Source organism: Haliotis cracherodii, unplaced genomic scaffold (assembly GCF_022045235.1).
Source record: "Haliotis cracherodii isolate W230 unplaced genomic scaffold, xgHalCrac1.p SCAF_6, whole genome shotgun sequence".
In the NCBI taxonomy this organism is placed as follows: Eukaryota; Metazoa; Mollusca; class Gastropoda; order Lepetellida; family Haliotidae; genus Haliotis; species Haliotis cracherodii.
The window spans coordinates 34,072,551-34,096,626 of NW_027266319.1; the positions used below are offsets into that span (position 1 = coordinate 34,072,551).

At 40.5% G+C, this 24,076-nt stretch overlaps 1 protein-coding gene and 1 pseudogene across 1 annotated transcript in view; both read right to left on the reverse strand.

Moving 5' to 3' along the window:
• Positions 1 to 9,892: 9,892 nt before the first annotated feature.
• On the reverse strand, positions 9,893 to 12,574 carry LOC139446371 (uncharacterized; annotated as a pseudogene).
• A 44-nt stretch (positions 12,575 to 12,618) lies between these two features.
• Positions 12,619 to 24,076, reverse strand: part of LOC139445045 (uncharacterized) — a 29,483-nt gene continuing 18,025 nt past the window's right edge. The window contains exons 2-3 of the mRNA XM_071226109.1: positions 15,495 to 15,907; positions 12,619 to 15,362 (exon numbers count right to left, since the gene is read on the reverse strand). Coding sequence (XP_071082210.1) covers positions 13,241 to 15,362; positions 15,495 to 15,871 — 2,499 coding nt within the window. The 5' untranslated portion in view covers positions 15,872 to 15,907 and the 3' untranslated portion in view covers positions 12,619 to 13,240. The remainder of the gene's footprint in view (positions 15,363 to 15,494; positions 15,908 to 24,076) is intronic.

A 24,076-nucleotide genomic window follows, 5' to 3' on the forward strand; every position in this document is an offset into this window, starting at 1 on the left:
GTTATCTAGTGACGACCTCCAGTTTTGAGTAAACATCACTTATTGTTACCTGCTTAAAAGAGCTAAGAAAATACATTTTGTCTCCAACGCTTTGATTAAGCCGAACATATCCAAATCCGTGAGAGAAGAGTAAATACTTAATGTTTGATGCCCAGGTTACGTAAGCAACACTATCACGATAGACAAGCATTTCGTAGCATTTTCTTGGGATTCGTTCCCGCGACATCTCTGTTATTTTGTGCCTGTGTCTGATTAAACGTAAATATGAACAAATATATAACGGGTATCTACAACATTCGCCATAGACCATATGATTTGGAGCCGATTTAGATACATTTAGAAATCTTTTACATGCGGTTAAGTGTACCTTACAGTCAGACAGTAAAGGATGGAAAATTTGCACTTACCATAAGAGCAAAGTGAAGGGGACGTTTCTTCCCACTGTTTCAAACTATCATGAAGGCAACATGACTCAGAGCTGCCTTAGTATCTCTGGACAAGACACGTGTTAAAGTGAACTTTAGGCTTCGAACCTTTTGGTTTCACTCATTATCAACATTTAAGAAGAGATGAACACATAACTATCCAGTTTGTTTAAGTTATGATTAAGTTATTAATCTAGATTCCTTACCCAAGAAGAATCTCACGACTCTTGAGAATCCTTTTCCTACCTAGGGCATGAACGTTTGGAGCAAGAGGATGATACTTCCGTTTCCTTTACTTCTACAAAATGGCAAACACATTTCTCTGCCTCACTCCCCCAGCCGTCCCAAGTGTCTATGCTGGGCACAGGAAGAAACTTCCTCAGCCATTATGAACTGCCTTCTGTCCAGTTGCCCGATTGAAATATACTGCTGATGTCCAAGATAACCTGGCAAACCTCCAATTTCCTCCCGTTTTCTTCAAACCAGTTCCTAATATGGTTTCGTAGTAAGAGATAGTAAATGATCATAAGAAGATTGTTCTTGGGGCAGGTGTTTGAAAGATGTAAGACTCTGTCACCAAACGGAACGTTTCCTCCTCAGTGTAAGCCTTTCTGTCCTCTCCTTGTATCCCTTTTCTGCTTCTGTTCAGGCCAGCTTGTTTTCTTTCTCTTGGGGATCTTTGAAGGAGAGCTGAATTATCTGCCTTTCAGCGCATTTTTTCCTTCCCACTTCTCTGATGTTGTGAATGAAGTAGATTTCTTAGATTTTTTCTTCTTCTTGCTTTCTAAGTTGTCTAGATTCTGTTTCAGCACACGTTTGCGGTGACTGTACTCTCTTAGGCGTTCTTTGAGATTTGACCTTACTTCAGTGATGAAATTGCTTGGAGTCAAACGTGTTTTACACCCAAGAATGTCCACTTGTGTATGAGGACCTTCATGACCACAATTTTGTCTAAATAGATAATGCTCCTTTCTACATGCGGGTGGGAGTCAAGAGTGAGTGAGTGAGATTTAATGTCGCTTTTAACAGTATTCCAGTTATATCGCGGCGTGTCAGCTTAATGTGGGAGGAAAGCCCGAAGTGATGCAGGTCTCAGACGTTTACCACCTCGGTGAAACCCACGAGCATGGGTATGGTGCTGTGGGGGTCAAGACACTTTAATTAACATCAGACTGTTCTAGGATTACTGCATCCACCATACGAGCAATCACGTACTTTCTGCAGTCTTTGATCTTTACAAGCTGGCTCAAGCGTCCTGTGCAGCAGATGGGCTAAGCAAACATGCACCTTTGTATTGACCCCAGTCACAGGTCATATGTATGGAATCCCATGCTCTTTGGAGATAAGAAGATATATCTTCATGGTTGACTGAGGGCAGCATAGCATGAAAGAATGCCCAACTAAAGTCAATCTCTATTCGTCGTGGGATTCCTTTCCTCGAATGACTTTGATGCAAGTCCCTGCTGAATTTCTTAAAGAAGGCACTGATATCAGCAGTGTTGTGGCTGTTGGATATGACTTCCGCGACAGGAACTGGAGGGTCGCCTTTCTCCTGTCCGTTTAGAATTAGTGGGTAATACAATATTTTCTTTGGGTGTGATGGTCTGTTTGAATTTACCGTACCAGTAGCATCAAAGTACAACGTCGCTGTTCCTGTCCGAATGTGTTCAGCCAGTAACGGAATCTGTTCCCTACTGTACAGGCTGGCTAACAGCAAATGGGAACATTGACAACGACTGTATGGAACCTTTAAGTACACCATCCTTATCATCTTCTCTCTCATACACCTTCTTGAGAAATGCCACTTCTACAAAAACATCTTTATGAAGTCTCATACTTAGACTGGATTCTGATGAAATCTTTTGCAGCACTTCCTTTGTTCCATAGCCAGTGGAATTTCCAGCTTCAAAAGCTGTGCTATCCACGGTCCCTATTAAACATTTGAAGGCCCACTCTGCTTGACGGCGTCTGCAATTTGTTTTCTTTCAGGCCCTTTGATTGGTCTCCCTTTGGTCACACCATGTTCATGCTTAATCTGTGTAAATGGTTTGATAGACTTCACCTTTACCTTCACTGGCTTGTCCTTCTTTGGTTCCTTTCTTATATTTACCATGTATCTTATACATCCTGGAAATTTGCAGCATGCCTTTGAAGTGAAAAATGGACTAATTCGTCTTTCTTGAATTTAGTTTTCTAACATGGTTACATCGAAAGATCAAAGGACATGCAAGGTTGGTTTTGCTAATGGCTTTTGCTAATGGCTTTTGCTAAAACGGTTGTCCAGTTTCCAGGTAAGCTTCGGTCCGCTCTTCTGTTGGTTTTCATTTCGAATTTCTTCCACTTTTTGCACTTGATGTGAAAGGTGAATTTCTCTGGCGCAAGAGCTGGATTGTCAGCATCAGCACTGTCTTCACACATTCTCTCGTGTTCATTTTCTTGTTCAGTGTTGCCATCACATAACCCATCTTCAGTGTCCTCCATTTTTACTCCACATCTGTCGTCATTAAGTTTGCAGTCACCAAGATCTTCTTTCACAGAATAACGTTTGACTACAGTTACACCATCAGTCATTTCTTCCTCTGCAATTCGATGTCTACCTACATATGTAGCATGAGAGTGTCCTGTGTCTATTTGCTCAGGTTTACAACTGGTTGGCAAATATTACCATTTTGTTTCAAACGCGGTTAGAAAACGATAATGTTAGCAAGGCCAAAAGTGTGACACTTGTTCATTTGTGGGTGATGATGGACCCTGACCAGAAACCTTTTTCTGTGGAAACGGATGTAGGGGGTGTGGTTGAAGAAAGCGATACAGTGACAGGGTCTATGAGTAGAGGCCACACTAATTATACAATTAGATTTTCCTATATTTGTTTATTTGTCCTAAAATACAGTCAGTATTTAATGAGGGCTACTTCTGCAAAGGTTTTCCTCGCAATTTAAGTCTTTATTGTTAATAAATACATAACTAAAAGCAACAGCAGACTCTTAATACCATTTTCTTAAACATGAACTGAATAACGAACCCGGTGCTGGTTAGTTTTCCTTATTCAAAAGTACTGAATAGTTTAACAGTTGTTGGGAGATACACTACAGACTATCTTATATCTAATAGTATTGTTGGATATAAACTGAATAACGTTCCGGTGCTGGCTTGTTTTTCGTTATTCGAAAAACGAATAACTGTCCCACTGGACATACGGTATCTTATATTTGTTACACCAAGTCTGAATAGCGAACCCGGTGCGTGTTTGGTGTTCATTATTCCAAAGTACTGAATAACTAAACAGCTTTTGGATGATGATGTAAGACAAACCTGCTGTCACATATTATATGAGTTTCAGTGTACTTAACCACCCACAGTACTGTAGTTGTTTAATATACAGCCTTTGAATAACAAACTCGCTGCTAACTTCAGGCCCCTGTTGAATTTCCAGTGTTGGTACAAGGCTACCCCTTTCCACCTAGGTATAATGGTAAAATCACTCACTCCCGCACTGCTCGTATATTAACGTCGTCTTTGTAATTTTGTGTTTAAGGCACCTCATGACGGAAACGAGGAAGTTGGTGTTGCTTTTAAACTTTTCATTCATATAACCTGGTGACAATGTACAAAACTAATCATGCCATTTAATGTTAGACGTGAAATATTATTGCGAGCTTTATAAGAAGATAAACCATTCTTCCTCTTCTTTTGTACCTGGTTTTATACAAAAAATCACTCGTACAACGTGTTCGTTCTATTAAAATAACTATTGTTTTATTTGTACTCTTGGGGCAGTGGTAGCAAAGTGGTTTCGACACCCCATCTATCCCACTCCCCATGGGTAAAATGGGTAAAGCCCATTTATGGAGTGAACATTGAAGATCCGGGGTAGGATAGGTCTTCAGTAACCCATGCTTGTCGTAAGAGGCGACTGACGGGGTCGGGTGGTTAGGCTCGCTGACTTGGTTGATTCATGTCCTCAATCTCAATTGCGTGGATCGATGCTCATGACATCAATCACTGGATTGTCTGGTCTAGACTCAGTTATTTATACCGACCGCCGACATATTGCTGACATAATGCTGAGTGCGGCGTAAAACAAAAATCAAATCAAACAAGCGTACTTTATGACTGGCTATGATAATGTAAAACGCGTTTCACGATTCTCATGATATAAATCACTGGATTGTCTGGTCCAGACTCGAATATTTACAACCTTCCGTCACGTGGCTGGAATATTGCTTAGAGCGGCGTTAAACAACAAACAAACAAACAATTGATCAAAGGACATGAGTCATTATCTAGCAATGATGTGTCTCGTTGTTCATTGTATTAACCATCGGTTTGACTTGCACATAACTACGGATATAGCTGAAATATGTCGGCTGTTGTTACTGTACTCATAACCAGGATAAGTCTGGGATTCGAACGCACTCACGTTTTTTGGGTTCGTCAGAATTATACCCGTGAACCCGCGAGGGTCAAGGAAAATTTGTTCTATAAAAAAAAAATTAAAAAAAGTCACCAGACATGTTGGATGCCCTGAAAAGCAAATGTGTTGCGACAATAAAGAATTATTTGGCTTCTAATGACGCAGGTCCTTGATCTTTACCACTTTTGTCTTTTGTTTGTTTGATGTCGCACTCAGCAATATTCCGGCTTTATGACGGCGGTCTGTAAAATAATCGAGTCTGAACCAGACAATCCAGTGATTGATATCATGCGCATCGATCCACACAAATGGGATCGATAACATGCTTCAACCAAGTCAGCGAGCCTGACCACCCGATCCCGTTATTCGCTTGCATGGGTTGCTGAAGACCTATTCTACCCGACCCGAGAAGATCCCGGGGTAGAATAGGTCTTCAGCAACCGATGCTTGCCGTAAAAGGTGACTATGCTTGTCGTAAGAGGCGACTAACGGGATCGGGTGGTCAGGCTCGCTGACTTGGTTGATGCATGTCATCGATCCCAATTGTGTGGATCGATGCTCATGATATTAATCACTGGATTGTCTGGTCCAGACTCGATTATTTACAGACCGCCGTCATATAGCTGGAATATTGATGAGTGCGGCGTTAAACAAAAAACCAACCAACCGGATCAACATGAAAGCTCCTAGTAACGTCACTAACAGTGTTTCATACATACTGACAAACGCCCTACACATTGTATACCTGGAGTTACATGGTTATCGTCAAAGTCGACGGCTTTCTGATACAAATAGTTTTGTTCTGTATAATTAAGGCATGGCCATCAGCTATCACTCTGGTTTCATAGAAATGTTTAGGACTTGACTTCAGTACACCATGATTGCCTCTCACATTGGTCAAAGAAAATTTGGACCCCTTTGGCAGTAAAATCACAGACACTTTTGTTATTCCATTGCAAGTGTCGTGTCCACCACGTGATCCAAGGAGGAATTCAGATTGGCTCCAATATGCGATGACAATTCCTATTACTATATTCGTAAAAATAATTAATTTAATATTGAAGATATGTCCTTATGCAAATGATAGTATATTGTAACAACACTGTGTAAAAACAACCCAAAAATGGATTAAGTGTAAGTTTATTAGATACAATAATAAAAAGCATAACAAATTACTTGCTAGCTTGACACTAACTGCCACTATTTCACACTCCACACTCATTCTGGTACTATCACTCACACTAACCCAACTAGCTTCCAACTATCACTCTATTTCACACACTCCAGACTCACTCTATTTCTCTCACTCTTAAAATACTAAGGTTACTTTAATACTTAAAACTACTGACTAATACACTAATACTCCACCTACACCAGACCTACTAATACATCAATAAATCATGCATCAACATCGATCCATCAATACATTCAATGCATGGTATAAGAATGTCAACACATGTACACGCTATTATCTACACCGTGTGTACTGAGCCACTATTCTTTCCACCATCACTGTACTGTAAGTGTACATCGTTCATTATTCGCGTGAGCCTGACACTAGTCCTATATCAAATCCAGGTGTCACCACTTCATGCACATCGCCGTCTATCGCCCTGGGAACAGGCATCACAACATCAATGCCCTTGTCTCAGACTACATGCAGGTAGGAGGCCCTTCTGGGTCCCCCACACTTCATAACAAACGTATACACGTCAGTCTACATACCAGTAACTTAACCTTACATCGAGCATTATATACTCAGAATGGTACACGTGCAGTTATCCTACATACAGATTAGCATGGGAGCATGCTCAGAATAGGTACACACGGTTGTTAAACATACAATCATGTACTACAGTACGAATAACAAAACAAAACATATATTTTACATTCAATTTGTGTGTTCATATCTAAATAAAACACACAGTTATTCAAATACATTATGCAAGTACTACTCAGAATAAGAAATTTCAATATCAAAAGTAAATGTACATAATGATATGGTGGTGGCTGTTTTAAATACGAACACGACTGACACAACACGGCAAAATCAAAACTTTGTGTGATACATTTAAGATTGTAAAAACTTCATTCACAATGAATATACAATACACATCATATATCCCTACATCCGTATACTGTTCTCTTACGACACACATATACACCTCGTCAAAAAATATTGCACCACCAAATTTGAAGTGTAATTGTAAATGGTACACTGTGTGTTGACACACCTGCCTGTAGAATGGTAGCCACATTAACTGCCCAACCTTGTGGGTGCCTTTATGTGAGCCGTATGCACACCTGAAGTGTCTCTACAGAGACTTTCATGAGTTTTTACTGCTATTAATTTTGAATGCAAGTTCTTCCAGTTTAAAAGTCTGTCTTTGGAATGATTGTAACTGAAATGCCTAAGCGTACTATCTCAGCAAATCAAACATGGCAAATTATTGGCATGCACTAAACTGGCATCTCATGTCGGGCTATTTCCACAATGATGAACATTAATCAAACTGTAATCGACTCATCAGAAAACACAGGTTGGCTGGGCTTGACGAGATCAGGACGTCCATGACCAGTACCAGAGAGGACAGGATCCTTGTACGCAAGGCAAAACGGCTGCCAAATTCAACTTGCAATGTTCTTCGTCATCACTGACACTTTCACAACAGAGTGTCCCTTAGCGCCATCAAGCCTCGACTGAATGAAGGATTAAGTTCCAGAAGACCTAGAAGATGTCCACTCTTCTCGCCCCAACACATGCGGGACCGTTTAGCCTGGTGTCAAGGCTCGTGCACACCGGAAAGAGAGGCCATGGAGGGGAAATCAATGTCGAGAGTCGGGTTGCCACCTCACTGGTGGTAGGACACGTGTTTGGAGGTAAGGGAAAATATCTTATCAGCGCAACATCCAGGAAATAGTGGCATGTGGTTGGGGCTCAGTGGTGGTATATGGATGTTGCTCCTTGGTTGAAATCTTGATTTGGGGAGTTCACAGTTCAGGGGACATGAAATGAACAAAGGAACCAAGATACAACGACATTGTTTTGCCTTATTTTGAAAACCAAGCACTTGCCACGCACGACAATTCCCGACCCCACTGAGCACAACCTGTGACTGACCATCTCCAGAACAACGCCATTGTGACGTTGCCTTGGCCATGTCGAAACCTAGACCTGAATACAATCGGGCATCTATGCGATCATTTGGGACGTAGGGTCAGAGAACGGGACCATCCAGTACAGAATCTGCAAGAAATGACTCAGGCATTGCATCAGGAATGGCAACACATCCCTCAGTTGAAGATCAGGCGGTTGATTTTGAGGTTCAGGAGACGTGTTGTGGATGTGATCCGTGTACGGGGTGTCTACACCAGATATTGTCTTACACTGTCAATCAGTTAACTGTGACATGGGTACAACGTTATTAAGACAGGTACGTGATGATCCGTCCATCTCATTCCTGACAGTAACCATACTTATATTGCCGCTATTTATCTCAAACAACAGTCCTTGCGCAAAAACTTGCCTTGTTTCCTTTACAAAATGCTCATTTTCCCTATTATTCATAACATTTACATTTGACATATAATAACTTGTAACTATACAGATAATACATACATGGTAAAAGTACAAGCATCTCAACATAAACAATATTTAAATGCCTTTTACGCCAGTAGTTTGGAAAGCCACACCAAAAACAGAATCCCTCCAACCAAGTAATTCTCACTGACTGCCCTGAATTTTAGTTGGCAGTCTTATATACCCATTCAGTCACACAGCTCATACAAAAATAGACGTTCACTCCTGACCCAAACAATCTTAGATAACATCTTTAGAGCTCATAGCTTACATACAGTCCAACCAGCTTATCAGAAATATACGCAGTGTGATCCTGCGTATTGATCTGTACAAGTAAGGTATGTTCATCAGCCCGGACTCTAGTTTCATAGAAATTTCTGGAAAAGGATTGCATATTAGTTACTTATTTCACACATACTCATTGGGAGTACAGAATGGGTTTTGGTTTGTTGTTTAAAGCCGCACTCAGCAATATTCCAGCTATGTGAGGGCGGTCTGTAAATAAACCCAATGGACGCTAAACCCAATGTCACCTCACCTCCAGTTCATTATGAGTAGATCAAGCCTGTCTTGAATCATTCAGATGAGATTCGTTAGTTTGTTGTTTTACACCGTACTCCGCAATATTCCAGCTACATGACGGCAGTCTGTATAAATTACCAGACTGGACCAGACAATCCAGTGATTGACATGAGCATCGATCCATGCAATTGGGATTGCTGACATGTATCAACAAAGTCAGCGAACTGACCACCCGATCCGGTTCGTCGCCTCTTACGACAAGCATAGCAGCCTTTTAGGGCAAGAACGGGTTGTTGAAGTCCTATTCTACCCCGGATCTTAACGGGTCGAGTACAGAATGAACACATCAAGACAGCCATTTGGTGTTGATGATCATCATGAAGTGCACATTTTCATTCACTTCAGGAACATCAGTCAGTCCTTGTCTCTCCCATTGGTCAGTGGAAATTAGGATTCATTTGGCAATAGGAATCATAGCAATATGTCCACCTCATTATGATCCAAGGAGGCATTCAGATTGGCTCCCAGATGACATTATAATTCCTTGACACTGTCTTAAGTGGCCTCGTCCATGTTTCGAACTGCACTGTGGTACTAGGTACTGTGTCATTATGCCATCATTCCACGATGATGCCAATATTTTAGCAGTTTCAGTCTCAGAAACAGATCTTTATGAACAAATCAAACGCCAGTTTACCACACTTGTGTAAGTGTCCTGTTCTGTTACCAATGAAAAAGATCACACTTAAATGACTTGTTTAATATCGAAGATATGTCTTCATGCAAAAGCTTATACTAGTTAAGTACTTGTTGATAATATGCCAACTAAAAGTTTTGGTTTGTTAAACTTGTTTCGTATGTCCTATTGTTCCAGTAGACTGAAAACAACTTCCACATTTTTCAAAGTAATCAATGAGGGCACAAAAGTTCCTTCTCAAAATTTTGTCCTGATATGATATATGAACAGCTAGATATTTCCTCTGCCTCAGTCTTGCGTCAAAACATTTTTCCTGATACTACACATCTTCAGGGAGAGTTTGAAGTTACTATATAGATGTACAACCTCCATGTTTGCAATGAAAGAGGAATGGTTGCTCATAGTTTTCCTCAGAATATTGAAAGCCTTTCCCGCCATTGCCAGGGTTTCAAGTGTGATTTCCTTCTTTGCCTGCTCCAGTGTTATGAAGACTTTATCTGTCAAACATATTCTGTCAGCATCATCTCTTCGGAGATACTCAAACCTCAACAATTTCTTAACAACTTCATTGGTTTTTTGGCCAAATGCCTCTGTAAGTGGTTCTTTTTGGATATGGAACAAAGGTAACCATGGTTGATGGTGTTGTTTTAGTATCCCTGTATGCCAACACATAAACTATTTCCTCCCGATTGAAGAGTTGTATGAACTGTTCCTGTCCCATTTTCAAGTACCGATCTCTTACAACTTGGCGGTACTTGTCCGTGCCCTGATAGTCTGTAACATTTGACCAGTATCTTTCTAAGATATCGACACTGCTGTTGCAAATCCAGTGTTTTTGAACACTACCTCTGCGGAATTCCGAATCTGAGAGCACACATCTCGGGTAGTGTTCCCAAAGCCCTCTTTGATGTGAATGAGATAGGTCTCCTCTGGTGTGTAGAAGAGGATGTCGTACAACTCTATGTTCTGGCCAAATATCCTGAAGTGTTGTCAGAGACCAGTTGATCATACAGGATGTAACCTTCATTGTAGTGTTCTTCGGCCTGTTGGCAATGCATTCTGAGGAATAACTTCTTTTCTATGAGTTTCTCTTTTTTATCTTTTCCCTCTTTTTCAGGATAGGCATTAAACTGGACATTTTCAGATGGATTTACTTTTTCGTTTGGTGATATGTAATAGTCCCTCGACCTCACTTTCTTTTCAAAGGTTTGCTTCATCCACTTCCGGAATAGTCTGCCTGTAAAGCTGGATGTTGGTCTCTCTTATTTGCTTTTGTCCTTCACTGCATCAGCCTTAGGGCAATCCTCTCCAGAGTACTGCTATGGTAAAACAAGCACGTTGTCATCCAGACTAGTGTATTGCTCCACATTCCTGAATTGCTCTTCCAGATTCACCATGTACACGTTCTCAATCCTCAGCCATTTTCCACCAAAGCGGAATACAGATTCACTTCTTCTTGTTCGGATGTGACCATGTATGTACTTCAGCAAGGGATCTTTGTGATAAATCTCTTTATGAGAGCCACAAAAGTGCAAACGAAGCCTGCCAATCAATGTATCGTAATCTTCTGAAGCAGTCTTTTGACGTCACCTTTTTCTTTTACAACATGAAGCAACTCTTACAAGGTTTGGAGGCTCTTCTTCCCATTCTTGAAGTATCTGGAGTTTTCCCAGTGTTAATAGTAAAATGAATATAATATACGCACTGAAATATGTTGAGCATCACCCCCAAACCTGCAACTATACTCTTCCAAAAAAAGAAACTTGACACTGACTTTCAAAATGTAATATAATGCGATTGTTTCAAAATAGGACACAGAAACCATAATTGAAACACTGTTTGAAGATCAATGTACACAATGTTCAAAACATTAATCGTGTCACCTAGACAGATACACGTACACGATATAGTTAATGTCACAGGGGTACAGAAAATATCAGTATCGGTTGTGCCCACCAGGTGCATCAATCACTGCTTGACCCCGACGACCCATAGATGCAATCAAGTTGTCAATAACACGCTGTTGGATGTGCTGCCATTCATGCTGAAGTGCATCAAGAAGCGCAGGAAGTGTTGGGGCGGTGGATTCCTTCTGCGAACACATCGATCCTACTCGTCCCACAGATGCTCAATCGGGGACAAAGCTGGTGACCGGACTGGCCAAGGTAATGTCTGGATGTTGTTGTGCTGTAAGAAGTCCTGACAATCACGTGCAATATGCAGTCGGGTGTTGTCCTGATGGAACTGTCTGCCATGAACGTTGACGTGAGGAAGAACGTAAGGCAGTAGGATCAAGTCTCTGCAACGCACACCTGTCAATGCACCTGCGACATGCACGAGAGGCGTCCTACCACCATGATGAATTCCGGCCCATACCATGACACTCACGCCGCCAAATGGGACAACTTGCTGCACACAGTTGGGGGCGTAACGTTCACCCCAACGTCTGTAGACACGTGCGCGCCCATCAACACGTGTAAGTAGGAAACGGGACCAGTCAGTAAACAGTACATTTCTCCACCTTGCACGTGCCCATCTAACCCTCTGTTGGCACCAAAGCAGATGGTCCGCCAGATGACGTGGGGTCAATACATGACGTCGAACAAGTCTTCGTGCAAAAAGTCCAGCCTCCGCCCTCAGTCTTTTTCGTACCGTTTGATCTGATATTCTGTGTAATCCAGTATTCTGTGTGGTTGTAGACGTGGCTGTGATAGTATGGTCTCGAAGGTGTCGAAGCCGATTGTATCGAACTTGTGCTTGGGTTGTCACCCTTGGTCTTCCTGACCTTGGTCTGTCGTCAACTCTGTTGGTGTTGTTGTATCGGGTCCACAGTGCGGAGATTGTCTGTCTGAATACACCAAACTGCCTGGCCACTTCTTGCTGAGTTGCTCCAGCTTGTAATCTCCCAATGGCGTTGTTACGTTGAGCTGCATTCAATCTGGGCATTCTGTCACCGTCTCAGCAAATTTTCCATTCAGCAGGAGATTTTCATGCGTAAATGCAAATGCTGCCCGTTTATTACAGGCGGTTGAAGCTGTAAAATTGATCCACAACCGCTACGTTTATGTGCTTTGCATGTTTATTTCAGTTTTGGTTTGGGGATATTTTAAAGCTTCAAATTTTCTGATCTGAAGAGGAACACAATCTGACAAGTACACTGGGTCAGCTGAGTGGAGGCAGTTGTAAGTCAAACAAAGTACTTTGAAGCGGATTCTAGACTCTGTAGCGGTATCAAGTAAAGTTCTTCTTGGGGTTAGTTTTAATGCCTTCCTTCTTTGGAAACAGACAGTACTATCGATATCCCTTGTTCTACCTACATCGAGCGTCGAACGAGTAGTTTCTTTATTGCATAAAAACAACGGGCCCTCCCTTCATCCGACTGAGCTGTTTCCTTTTGCCAGTTCATTTGCATAACACTAGCGGCAAGCCTTTTCAATAGTTCTGTAAGGGAGAAAAATGCTGCCATTTTGGGCAACCAGAGACAGCTTTATTTTGAACTTGTTGTATTGTCTATTTCTTTGAATGGTCTACCCCCATCTGTATTGATACAGTGTGTGGCATTATGGAACAATGTTGTCAGATTGACTGAATTCATTCTATCATTCAAAGGACGTTTGGAGACGACACATCTTCAGGCTGAGTCTTTTACCAGCTGTGACGAAGGTTCTGAAGTGACTGAACAGATGCACAACCTCCATCTTGGCGATGAATGATGAATGGCTGGACATGGTTTCTTTCAGTATGCTGAACGCAGCTCGGGCATCCTTCTTGGACTTCAGTTGAATCTCCTCCCTTGCTTGCTCTACTGTTGTGAACACTTTGTCAGTAACTGCAAGTTGTCCATGTATTTCTTTCAGGTAATTGCGTGCCAGTAATTCTTCAGTTACTAGATTAAAGTCATCCTTAAATCTTCTAGAAAGTCGTTCTTTTGGATATGGAACAAAGGAATCGTTGTTGGTTGTGATCTTGGCATCCCTGTATGCCAGTACAAAGATTATCTCATTCCTCTTAAAAAGTTGATAAAAACCATCCTCTCCAAGTTTCAGGTACCTGTCTCTCACAACTTGACGATATTTCCCCCCTCCCATTGTGAGACGTGACCAGTAACTTGCCAGGATATCAAAGCTGTTATTGCAAACAAGGTGTCTAAATACAAACTCAGCAGAAATGCGGATTTGTGAGCATGCATCTCTGGTAGAATTCCCAAAGCCCTCCTTGACGTGAATGAGATAGGTCTTCTCCTGAGTGTAGTGGAGGATGTCATACAACTCTATGTTGTTCTGGCCAAAAACAAAGATCCTGTCCCCAAGGAGATATCCCGAAGTGTTGTCAGAGACCAGTTGATCATACAGGATGTAACCTTCATTGTAGTGTTCTTCGGCCTGTTGGCAAAGCATCCTGTAGAAAAGTTGCCTGGCTCTCTCCTCAAAGCTTATACTGGGCTTCTCCATATAGTCATCCATCTTTACATCTTCAAATGTGTTTTGCCCAGCCTTCATGTTAAAGTCATCCAGGTTTGAGTCTTTATCCAAAATTTGCTTCATCCACCTTAGAAACAATCCCCCTTCAAATGTTTGTTGTCGTGTGGGCATCTTCTCTTCATCACTAACGCAAGTCCATGGCAACGAAAGGATATTTTCACTCAGGCGGTTGTGCAGCTCAATTTGGCTGAATTGGTTCTCTAGATTCACCATGTACTCGTTCTCAATCTTCAGCCATTTCCCACCATAGCAGAATAAAGATTCATCATTTTCGGTGATTTGGCAATGGATGTACTTCAGCAAAGGATTTGTGCGATTATCACCTTCATTGGAGCCACTCATTTGCAAAGAAAGCTTTTTGATTATGTCCCTGTAATTTGCCTCCTCTTGCTCGTCTTTATATTTCACTACTTCTTGAAGCAAGTCTACAAGGTATGGAGGATCGCCTTCCCATGTCTGAAGTATCTGTCGTCCGTCCTTCAGTTTGAACTCATTTGCGTTTTCCCAGGCTTTCGGATCCCAATAGGACAAATAAAGACCAAAATTCCCAGATTGACCTTTGAGGTGAGAAATAATGTTTTCCATCAAAATATCGTTGAATGGTTCTAATTTTTTTTTATCCTTTACTATTTTCACATGATAAAACACATCAAAGGCGTTGTCATCCAGTTCCTGTTCCTCACTTTGATATTTCTTTGATTCCTCCCCTCTTGCAATACGGGAAAGTTGGTAAAGGAGAAGGGCAATATCCTTCAAACTCATTTCAGGAGACATTCTGAGATAAGTTTCTCCAACAGTCATTGATAGCATCTTTGGTATGCCTTTCTTTGTCCATAAGAGTTGGTATAGAGAAGCATCATCTCTCAGCGTCATCTTATAGGATGTTGTGATTTGACCCAGATAGTCCCAGAAGGTAACCATGGTACATTCAACCGGCTTATATGATTCTGTCTTGGAGGAGATATTTCCAATAAGATGCTTGGTTGACAAGGCCTTTAAATCAAATTTTAGAACCCTCTTGGCACATTTTATTGGGAATTCTCCATCACACACGTTTTTGTTGAGGATACAATAGGCAAATCCAGATGTAAGTGCATATATCTCTGGTCGATAGGGCGTGGTATCTGATGTACTTTGGGGTATGTTTGTTGTCAAAAATAGTAAAATATCTTCCTGCAATACTTCAAAAGATTGATCAGTCTGGGTAGCAGCATCAGCCGATTCATCAGAAGCATCATCTTCAACAGTATCAGCTGCGTCATCTTCAACAGTATCAGCTGCGTCATCTTTCACAGTATCAGCTGCGTCATCTTCAACAGTATCAGCTGCGTCATCTTCAACAGTATCAGCTGCGTCATCTTTCACAGTATCAGCTGCGTCATCTTCAACAGTATCAGCTGCGTCATCATCATCCAGTGTGAACTTATCCACTATTTTCCTCAACTTGGACTGAACAGTTCTGTAGATACAGTAAATCCTCATTGAAAATTCCCCCTGCAATCCTTTCAGTGTTTCACCAACGGATTGTGAAACCTTCTTTTCCTTAAAAGAGTATTTAGATGATTGTGTTTTCTCTATGAAGCTGTTTATATATTCGTTTGCTGCTCTATTTGATTCTTCTTTGAAAGGATATTCTTTCTTTAACTCCAATTTGGTGATCCTCATTGAAGGCATTTTGATATCTACTTCTTTGGCCTGATCTCCTGGTTCGAGATTACTAACATCTGATGTTTGTGACTCCAAACTCATTCTTCTTGTTTCAGTTTCGGTATGTTAGCCTTTAATCTGAAATTATAAATTCAGAATAGTTGCCAGTATATATAGTAAAATGAATAAAACATTCACACCGAAATATGTTGAAAACCACCCCTAAACTTACAACTACATCCAGGTAATTCTGATTAGTTGTGAAATGTCATTTGTTTGTTGGATGTTTAACGCTGAATAGGTCTTCAGCAACCCATGCTTGTCATAAGAGGCGACTAACGGGATCGGGTGGTCAGACTTACTTTACTGACTTGGTTGATGCATGTCATTGTATTCCAATTGTGTCGTTTGTCAGCATCATACCTGTGCTCGTGGCTTTCATCGAAGTGGTAAACGGCTGAGACCTGCATCACTTCGGGTCTCCTCCCACATTAAGCTGACACGCCGTGATATAACTGGAATACTGTTAAAAGCGGCGTTGAACCTAACTCACTCCCTCACTCCCAGCTGTGTCTATCGATGCTGTCAATCACTGAATTGTCGGACACAGACTCGATTATCTACAGGCAAAGAGGCTACATAATACCAATAATATATGTGAATAAGTAATAATAAGATAAAGAATTATGTCGATGCTTCAGGAAAATCCTGTCTTTCTCCTGACCCCAGGTTCCATCATATAAAGGACTGTCCAACCACAAGATTAACAAGAACTCGGCGATTTGGGTCAGCTAACTTGCACTCTTTACCGGCACATATGATCACATATGCCACTACAAGCCTTTCCATGTGGAAAAACTGTCAACGCTATACCACATATCAGCGTCAGCTTGCAGATTCGTGGAAAGCTCGTGACATTGAGTCTGACATTTTCCTAGAAAGCTGTTGTAGTGACCTAGATAATAACCGGTCGGGCAAACGTGCAGCGATAACAGGATTAGCTCGCTGTAAATGTGTTTGGCGATATCACGTTAAGATATGTCCTCTATGTCTTTTTATCATCGATATCTTCTTATAAACGGCCCTGATTGGTCGATGCAATGAAAACGGACTGATTGAATAACGTTGAACAAGTTAACAATTCCTTTCATGAAATCATGGAAAACAAAATGTGTTTTCTTCATGGAGAAATGGGCATGATTTCAACTTGCCCTGTCATGCTGGTTGTATGCTGAATATACATAACCATTAAAGGATCTCGTCCTCATGCAATGAAGTCAACATACAATTGTACTCCTAATATCAAGGTGTAACTTAGAGTAAGGCTAAGCCCATTTCTGGTGTCCCCTGCCTTGATATTGCTGGAATGTTGCTGTAAGCAGCTTAAAACCATGCTCACACACTCACTCATTGATAGAAACAATTAACTCATTATGAATTCAAAAGGAGTCCCAGAGAGTTGGAAAATGTAGACTTGCTTATTTAAGGCTATAGCATTACAGTAAGACAAGGTAGATACAATATTTATGGATAACAATGTCTTTAATACTGTGAAAAGCGACATTTCGGTATAGATCCTTATACCGTTGTCAAGCAAGACTTGTCCAGACAAGGCGTAATTATTATTCAACAGTTGATCATGAGTGAGTGAGTGAGTTGGGTTTAGCGCCGCTTTGAACAGTATTCCAGTTATATCACGGCGTGTCAGCTTAATGTGGGAGGAAAGTCCAAAGTGATGCAGATCTCAGACGTTTACCACTTCGGTGAAACTCACGAGCACGGGTATGGTGCTGATAAACCTAGAAACATAATCGGGGCGAACCGGGATTCGAACCCACAATCATAAGTTTCTGGCGTGCCTAAGGGACAAAACTCTGCACAGCGAATCGCGGCGCCTTAGACGACTGGGCCACCCGTGCCCCCACAGTTGATCGTGAGCTATGGCTGTTTCCTATGATGTTTGTGTATCAAGTGGCTTGTCCTTTTTCATGATCAAAACATGAAACATATACTCGAAACTTTCTTATTGGATTGGTTTGTTTGTTTGTTGTTTAACGCCGCACTCATTAATTTTGCAGATATGTGACGGCGGTCTGTAAATAATCGAGTCTGGACCAGATAATCCAGTGATTGACATCATGAGCCTCGATCCACGCAATTAGGATACGATGACATGCATCAACCAATTGCAAGTCGGCGAGCCTGACCACCCGATCCCGTTCGTCGCCTCTCACGACACGCATAGTCGCCTTTTATGACAAGCATGGGTTGCTGAAGACCTATTCTAATCCGGATCTTCACGGGTCTGAAATACCTTGAAAATCCATAGTAATAAGGAGAATAAACATTCTTGTCATGTCGTTTTACTGCTGCATTCAGCTATACATGAAAGTTCGAAATGATATTATTATTCCTTGTATAAGCAAACATTTGGTGTTGAAATGTATATTACAAGGCTATCGTGTGATACATTTAGAAGTATTATGGCTCGTTTCAGATGTAGTTCTCATCATCTAAGAATTGAATCAGGTAGACATAATAAGGAACCTAGAGCAGAAAGACTTTGTACTGTTTGTAAACATGATTATATCGAAGATAGTATCACTTTATTTTAATTTGTGATTGTTATCAAGTTTTGAGGTCAGAATATATATCCTTGAATTATTATTAGTTCCCGACAAGACATAAGTATAATATTTTAATGTCATCCACCAACCCATTTACTGTTATGAAATGTATATTCTAAAAGCTATGAATCTAAGGCAAAGTCTGTTGGGATCTCCCATCACCACACTGTAACCATTGTATCATGGGCCTATGGCATACAATAATCTGAATAAAGTGTGTGTGTGTGTGTGTGTGTGTGTGTGTGTGTGTGTGTGTGTGTGTGTGTGTGTGTGTGTGTGTGTGTGTGTGTGTGTGTGTGTGTGTGTGTGTGTGTAGCGAGGACTATCTGGTATGGTATTTCGGGGACTATCGGGTATGGTATTTCGGCATGAATATAAATCATTTTCACTTTCTCTATTGCGATTGTAGTCCCTATACCAAAACCTGGTCGGGATCATACAGATCCAACAAATTACCGTCCTATATCACTAACTAGCTGCGTTTGCAAAACTATGAAGCGTATGGTGAATAATCGCTTAGTTTGGTATTTGGAAACCAATCATCTCATTACAGATATCCAGTGTGGTTTCCGTAAAAATAGAAGTACCATTGATCATCTTGTGCGTTTAGAATCGTTCCTCAAAAATTCCATTGTACATAAACAACATGCTGTGTCCATCTTTTTCGATTTAGAAAAAGCTTATGATACAACTTGGAAGCATGGCATTTTAAGAGATCTTCATGATTTCGGACTGAGAGGCCGTTTGCCCCAGTTTATATCCCGTTTTTTATCCGACACACAATTTCAAGTCCGCGTGGGTTCATCCCTGTCTGATCATTATAATCAGGATCAGGGTGTCCCACAAGGAAGTATTTTGTCAGTCACATTATTCAGCATTAAAATTAACAGTCTGTCCAAGGTATTGAATGACTCAGTTGATGGGTCACTATTCGTCGATGACTTTAATATATCTTGTCGTGGCAAAAATATGAACACAATAGAAAGGCAACTTCAGCTTTGCCTCAATAAAATTCAAAAATGGTCGCTTGAGAATGGTTTTAGATTTTCCAAAGCAAAAACAAATTGTGTACATTTTTGTAGAAATTATAGACCGCATAAAGACCCGGAACTGTTATTAAACGGTACTCCCATCAAGGTTGTAGAGGAGACCAAGTTCTTGGGTCTTATATTTGACCGCCACCTGACGTTTTTACCTCATATAAAATATCTTAAAACTAAGTGCTTGAAGGCTCTGGACCTACTGAAAGTGGTTGCAAATAGTGAGTGAGTGAGTGAGTTAATATTTAACGTCACATCGGCAATATTTCAGCCATATCGTGACGAGAATGAATACATTAATAACAAATAAGTATATATAATTTATAAAAAAACTGTCAGCAAAGGACAGTACAATAACTAGAATATCACAGAGTGTATTAAAACTAGTTGAGGAACATATAAAAGCAGAAAGAATTAACAACACAATATAAAAATGGGCTAGAGATCGTCAGTAACTAAAGGGAGATCACCATACCAGGGACCATGGGGACTTACAGTGCCTTTGCTTCCTGCATGCGCCCTGGCTGGATTTATATCATCCCTTCAGTCACTGGCGATAGTTTACCAGTTAAGCCTTAGATTAAAATGACAAAAATACTACGTTTTAAAATTCTGGTATGCATAATAATACATTGAATGAAGTGGGACTTACATACCCTCTTAGGGGGACAATAATTTTACGCTACTTCAACCCCCTTCGAGGGTACAGCCACTAACAATCTAAGTTATATATCAGCACTACCAATATATAAAAAGATATTATTTACATCAAAATGTATGTATTAAATCAATTTCCTTTAAAAAGTGCAATACTAAATGAGAATTAACTTGACTAAAAAGGTCCTTGACTGTTTTGACACTATAATATTTATCCCTTGTGATGGAAAAATCAATGCAGTCAAGCAGGACATGCTTGACTGTGATTCTTTCATCACAAGGGACACAAAACGGAGGATCCTCACCTTTTAATAGATACTCATGTGTATATCTGCTGTGGCCAATACGACAACGTCGCATGATGACCTCTTCAAATCTGGACTGGCACCCCAAGTAGGTGTAACCGATAGTTGGTTTAATTTCATGTAATTTATTGATACCTACTTGAGTGTCCCACTTCTTTTGCATTAGATCACGGATGTCAGATCTAATCACGGGTTTATAATCAGTGAATGGAATAAGAAGTGGTGTCAGTGGTTGCAAATACTAAATGGGGTGGGGATCAGACAACCTTACTTCACCTGTATAGATCCCTTATTCGATCTAAATTAGATTATGGTTCAATAGTATATGGCGGAGCTGCTAAAAGTAATTTAGAGAAATTGGATAGTATACACCATCAAGGACTCAGGCTCTGCCTTGGAGCATTTAGAACTTCTCCTGTAGATAGTTTGTATGTGGAAGCGGATGAACCTTCACTTGCACAACGTCGCTTGAAATTATCTCTTCAGTATGTAACAAAATTACGTTCAAACCCATCTAATCCAGCATATAATTGCGTTTTTAATCCTCTTAATGAGGAACTGTTTCAAAACAAGCCCAAGCTTATCCCACCACTTGGTATTTGGATCAAACCACATATTACGGCTGCTGCTATTGATTTAGATATCATATCTCCATACGAACTTCTGTCTACTCCACCTTGGCAATTAGTCAGGCCTGAAGTAGACCTTTCTCTCACTAAGTTTAAAAAATCTGACACGAATCCAATTATATATCAACAGGAATATGTTCAATTACGTACTAAATATGAACGTCATCGTTCCATCTTTACAGATGGATCTAAGGATGGTGACATTGTTTCAAGTGCCACTGTCGTTGGAACGAAAATCATATCTTCCAGGATACCTGATAATAGTTCAATTTTCACTGCCGAAGCCAAGGCTATCCACGTTGCCTTGGAATACATTCAGCGCCAATCTAAATATAACCAATTCATTATCTTTTCTGATTCTCTTTCCTGTCTTCAAGCACTTAAAAATATATCGTCAAATCATCCATTAATACTTGCTATTTTAGAATTATACAATGATCTATCTACTGGCCAGTTCGACATTGTCTTTTGTTGGTTACCGAGTCACGTCGAAATTGTGGGTAACACTAGGGCTGATGCTGCTGCTAAAGCAGCTCTTGATAAGCAGATCTCCCCACTTCTGATACCTCACTCTGATTTTAAACCTTCAATCAAAATGTATATACGACAGTTGAGGCAAACAAAGTGGAACACCAAAGTAGGTATAAACAAACTTCATGAAATTAAACAAACTTTAGGTTATACCTACTTGGGTTGTCATTCAAGACGTGATGAAGTTGTCCTCCGACGATGTCGAATTGGCCATACACGTTTTACTCATGAATACTAATTAAAAGGCGAGGATCCTCCGTTTTGTGTCCCTTGTGATGAGAGAATCACAGTCAAGCATGTTTTGCTTGACTGTAGATTTTTCTCTCACAAGGGATATCTATTATCATTCATCTTCTTTAAAGGATCTTTTTAATAATGTAAATGCTCATTTAATTATTGGCTTTTTAAAAGAAATAGAACTAATGGATAAATTTTGAAGTATTGCTATGTGTTTTAAAATTTAGTGTAATATTATCATCAACTGTGATTATAGATGGTGGTGTCACTCGGGGGTTAAAGTAATGTAAAAATATCGTCCTCCTGCCAGTGACACATAAATCCATTATCGATCAAAGTATATAATATTGACTAGGGTTTTAGAAATTCAGTTGTGACTTTTTACTATTGGCTAGCATATGGTCAGCCACTGGTGTCCAAAGTGATGACATAAATCCTGCTGGGGATTCATGCAGGAAGCAAAGGTAATGTAAGTCCCCATGATCCTCAGTGATGTGGTCTAACTTTGGTTGCTGGTGGTGTATAGCCTATTTTTAATTGCTATTATTATTCTATGTATTTACTGATGTTTTAAATTTGATATGGTTTGTTTTATTGTTTAATTGTGATATTTACCCTACCGTTTTACTGTCCTTTGTTGACAGGAATATCGAAATTATTATCTTGTTCTCATCGCGATATGGCTGCAATATTGCCGATGCGATGTAAAATTTAACTCACTCACTCACTTTCTCTATTTTAATCACGATAGAACAAGTGAGAGAGTGAGTATGGGTTTATGCCGCTTTTTGCTATATTCCAGGAATATTCCGTCAATATCGGCGTCACGAGCGAACGCTTTAACCACTAGGCTACCCGACCGCCAATTGATTGCACATATATGAATGATGTTTCCAAGAAATCCACAGATTAAAAATTAATAATACGGTAATATCCTTCGTAGAAATCATACCACGTGACACTGTCTTTCTTAGAAACCGACCCGCAAATATTTAAATGAGCGCGTTCTATTGCATGGCGAACTGGCTATGTTGATGAATTATGTTTAGGTCAGTGACTTCTCCACAGCTGGAGCATATTAAGGGAATATGACATGAGACGCGGGTATATCTACCACAGATGTCTCAACCAACTGTTTACTAATCGTATCCTAACAGGTATATCACATTTATAAAACCCAGCGTGTTATCATGGTCATGGCATATCAAGTACTTTATCTCTATACAGGGCATTTCCAGGAAAACTACATTGAACTATGCTGCACATTTTCCTGGTAGAGACATCATGTTGAGTAAATGTTGAATCTTTTATTGTTCTGTGCAACTACAGCTTGTCTGACAGGATAGACAACAAACAGCTAACTCCTGCCAAATATGGAAGTTTTGCATCACTGGGTTTACCGCAACCTGCATTTTCTAAGGTAGAGGAGCTGCTTTGAACAGACATATATATATATATATACACAAAATGTTATTGTTAATAAGGGTGCAAGGTTTATGAAATCATGCTACACTTATTACCACTATACCAAAACGAATCGTCTTCCTCCAAAATACATTTTGTAATAAGAGAGAAGTGGGTAACTCCGTCATGAGCGTCCAGCGTCGTGGACGTGTTCGACTGAGACAAGAATTCCAGGCTATCGACATTGTGGGACACACCGTACACCGTGGGGAAAATGGACAACCAAATGTATAACTCAGTACAATATAAGATAGACTCAATTTTATGGATAACAACTTCTTTAATACTGTGAAAAGCGACGTTTCGGTATAGATCCTTAGCTCGTGACATTGAGTCTGACTTTTTCCTGGAAAGCTGTTGTAGTGACCTAGTATCCGCCGTAGAAAATGGATGTTGTTCTAGGGGATACTTCTTCAATATACAACACAACTCCGTCTGCGGGTCCACATTGTGCATGGGAGCTTCTAGCTGTTTCGTGTTCAGCTCCCAGATCTCAACTGCCAGCTCGCGCCGGGCTTGATGCATATATCTCTTTCTAACATTTATTACTATTCTTTATAAGGTACAGCTATGCCATGTAGTATCTCGTCCACAAACCACATTCCTCACGTGCAGTGGTCGTCCTGGTGATCTTACTCTTGGCCTTATAAGACAACAGCATGAAGTTGCAGTCCCACAACTCCAAGAGTATGAATGGCCGGCCTCCCGCACCCATCACTAACGCCGCACTCAGTAATTTTCCAGATATATGACGGCGGTCTGTAAATAATCGAGTCTGGACCAGATATCCCAGTGATTGACATCATGAGCCTCGATC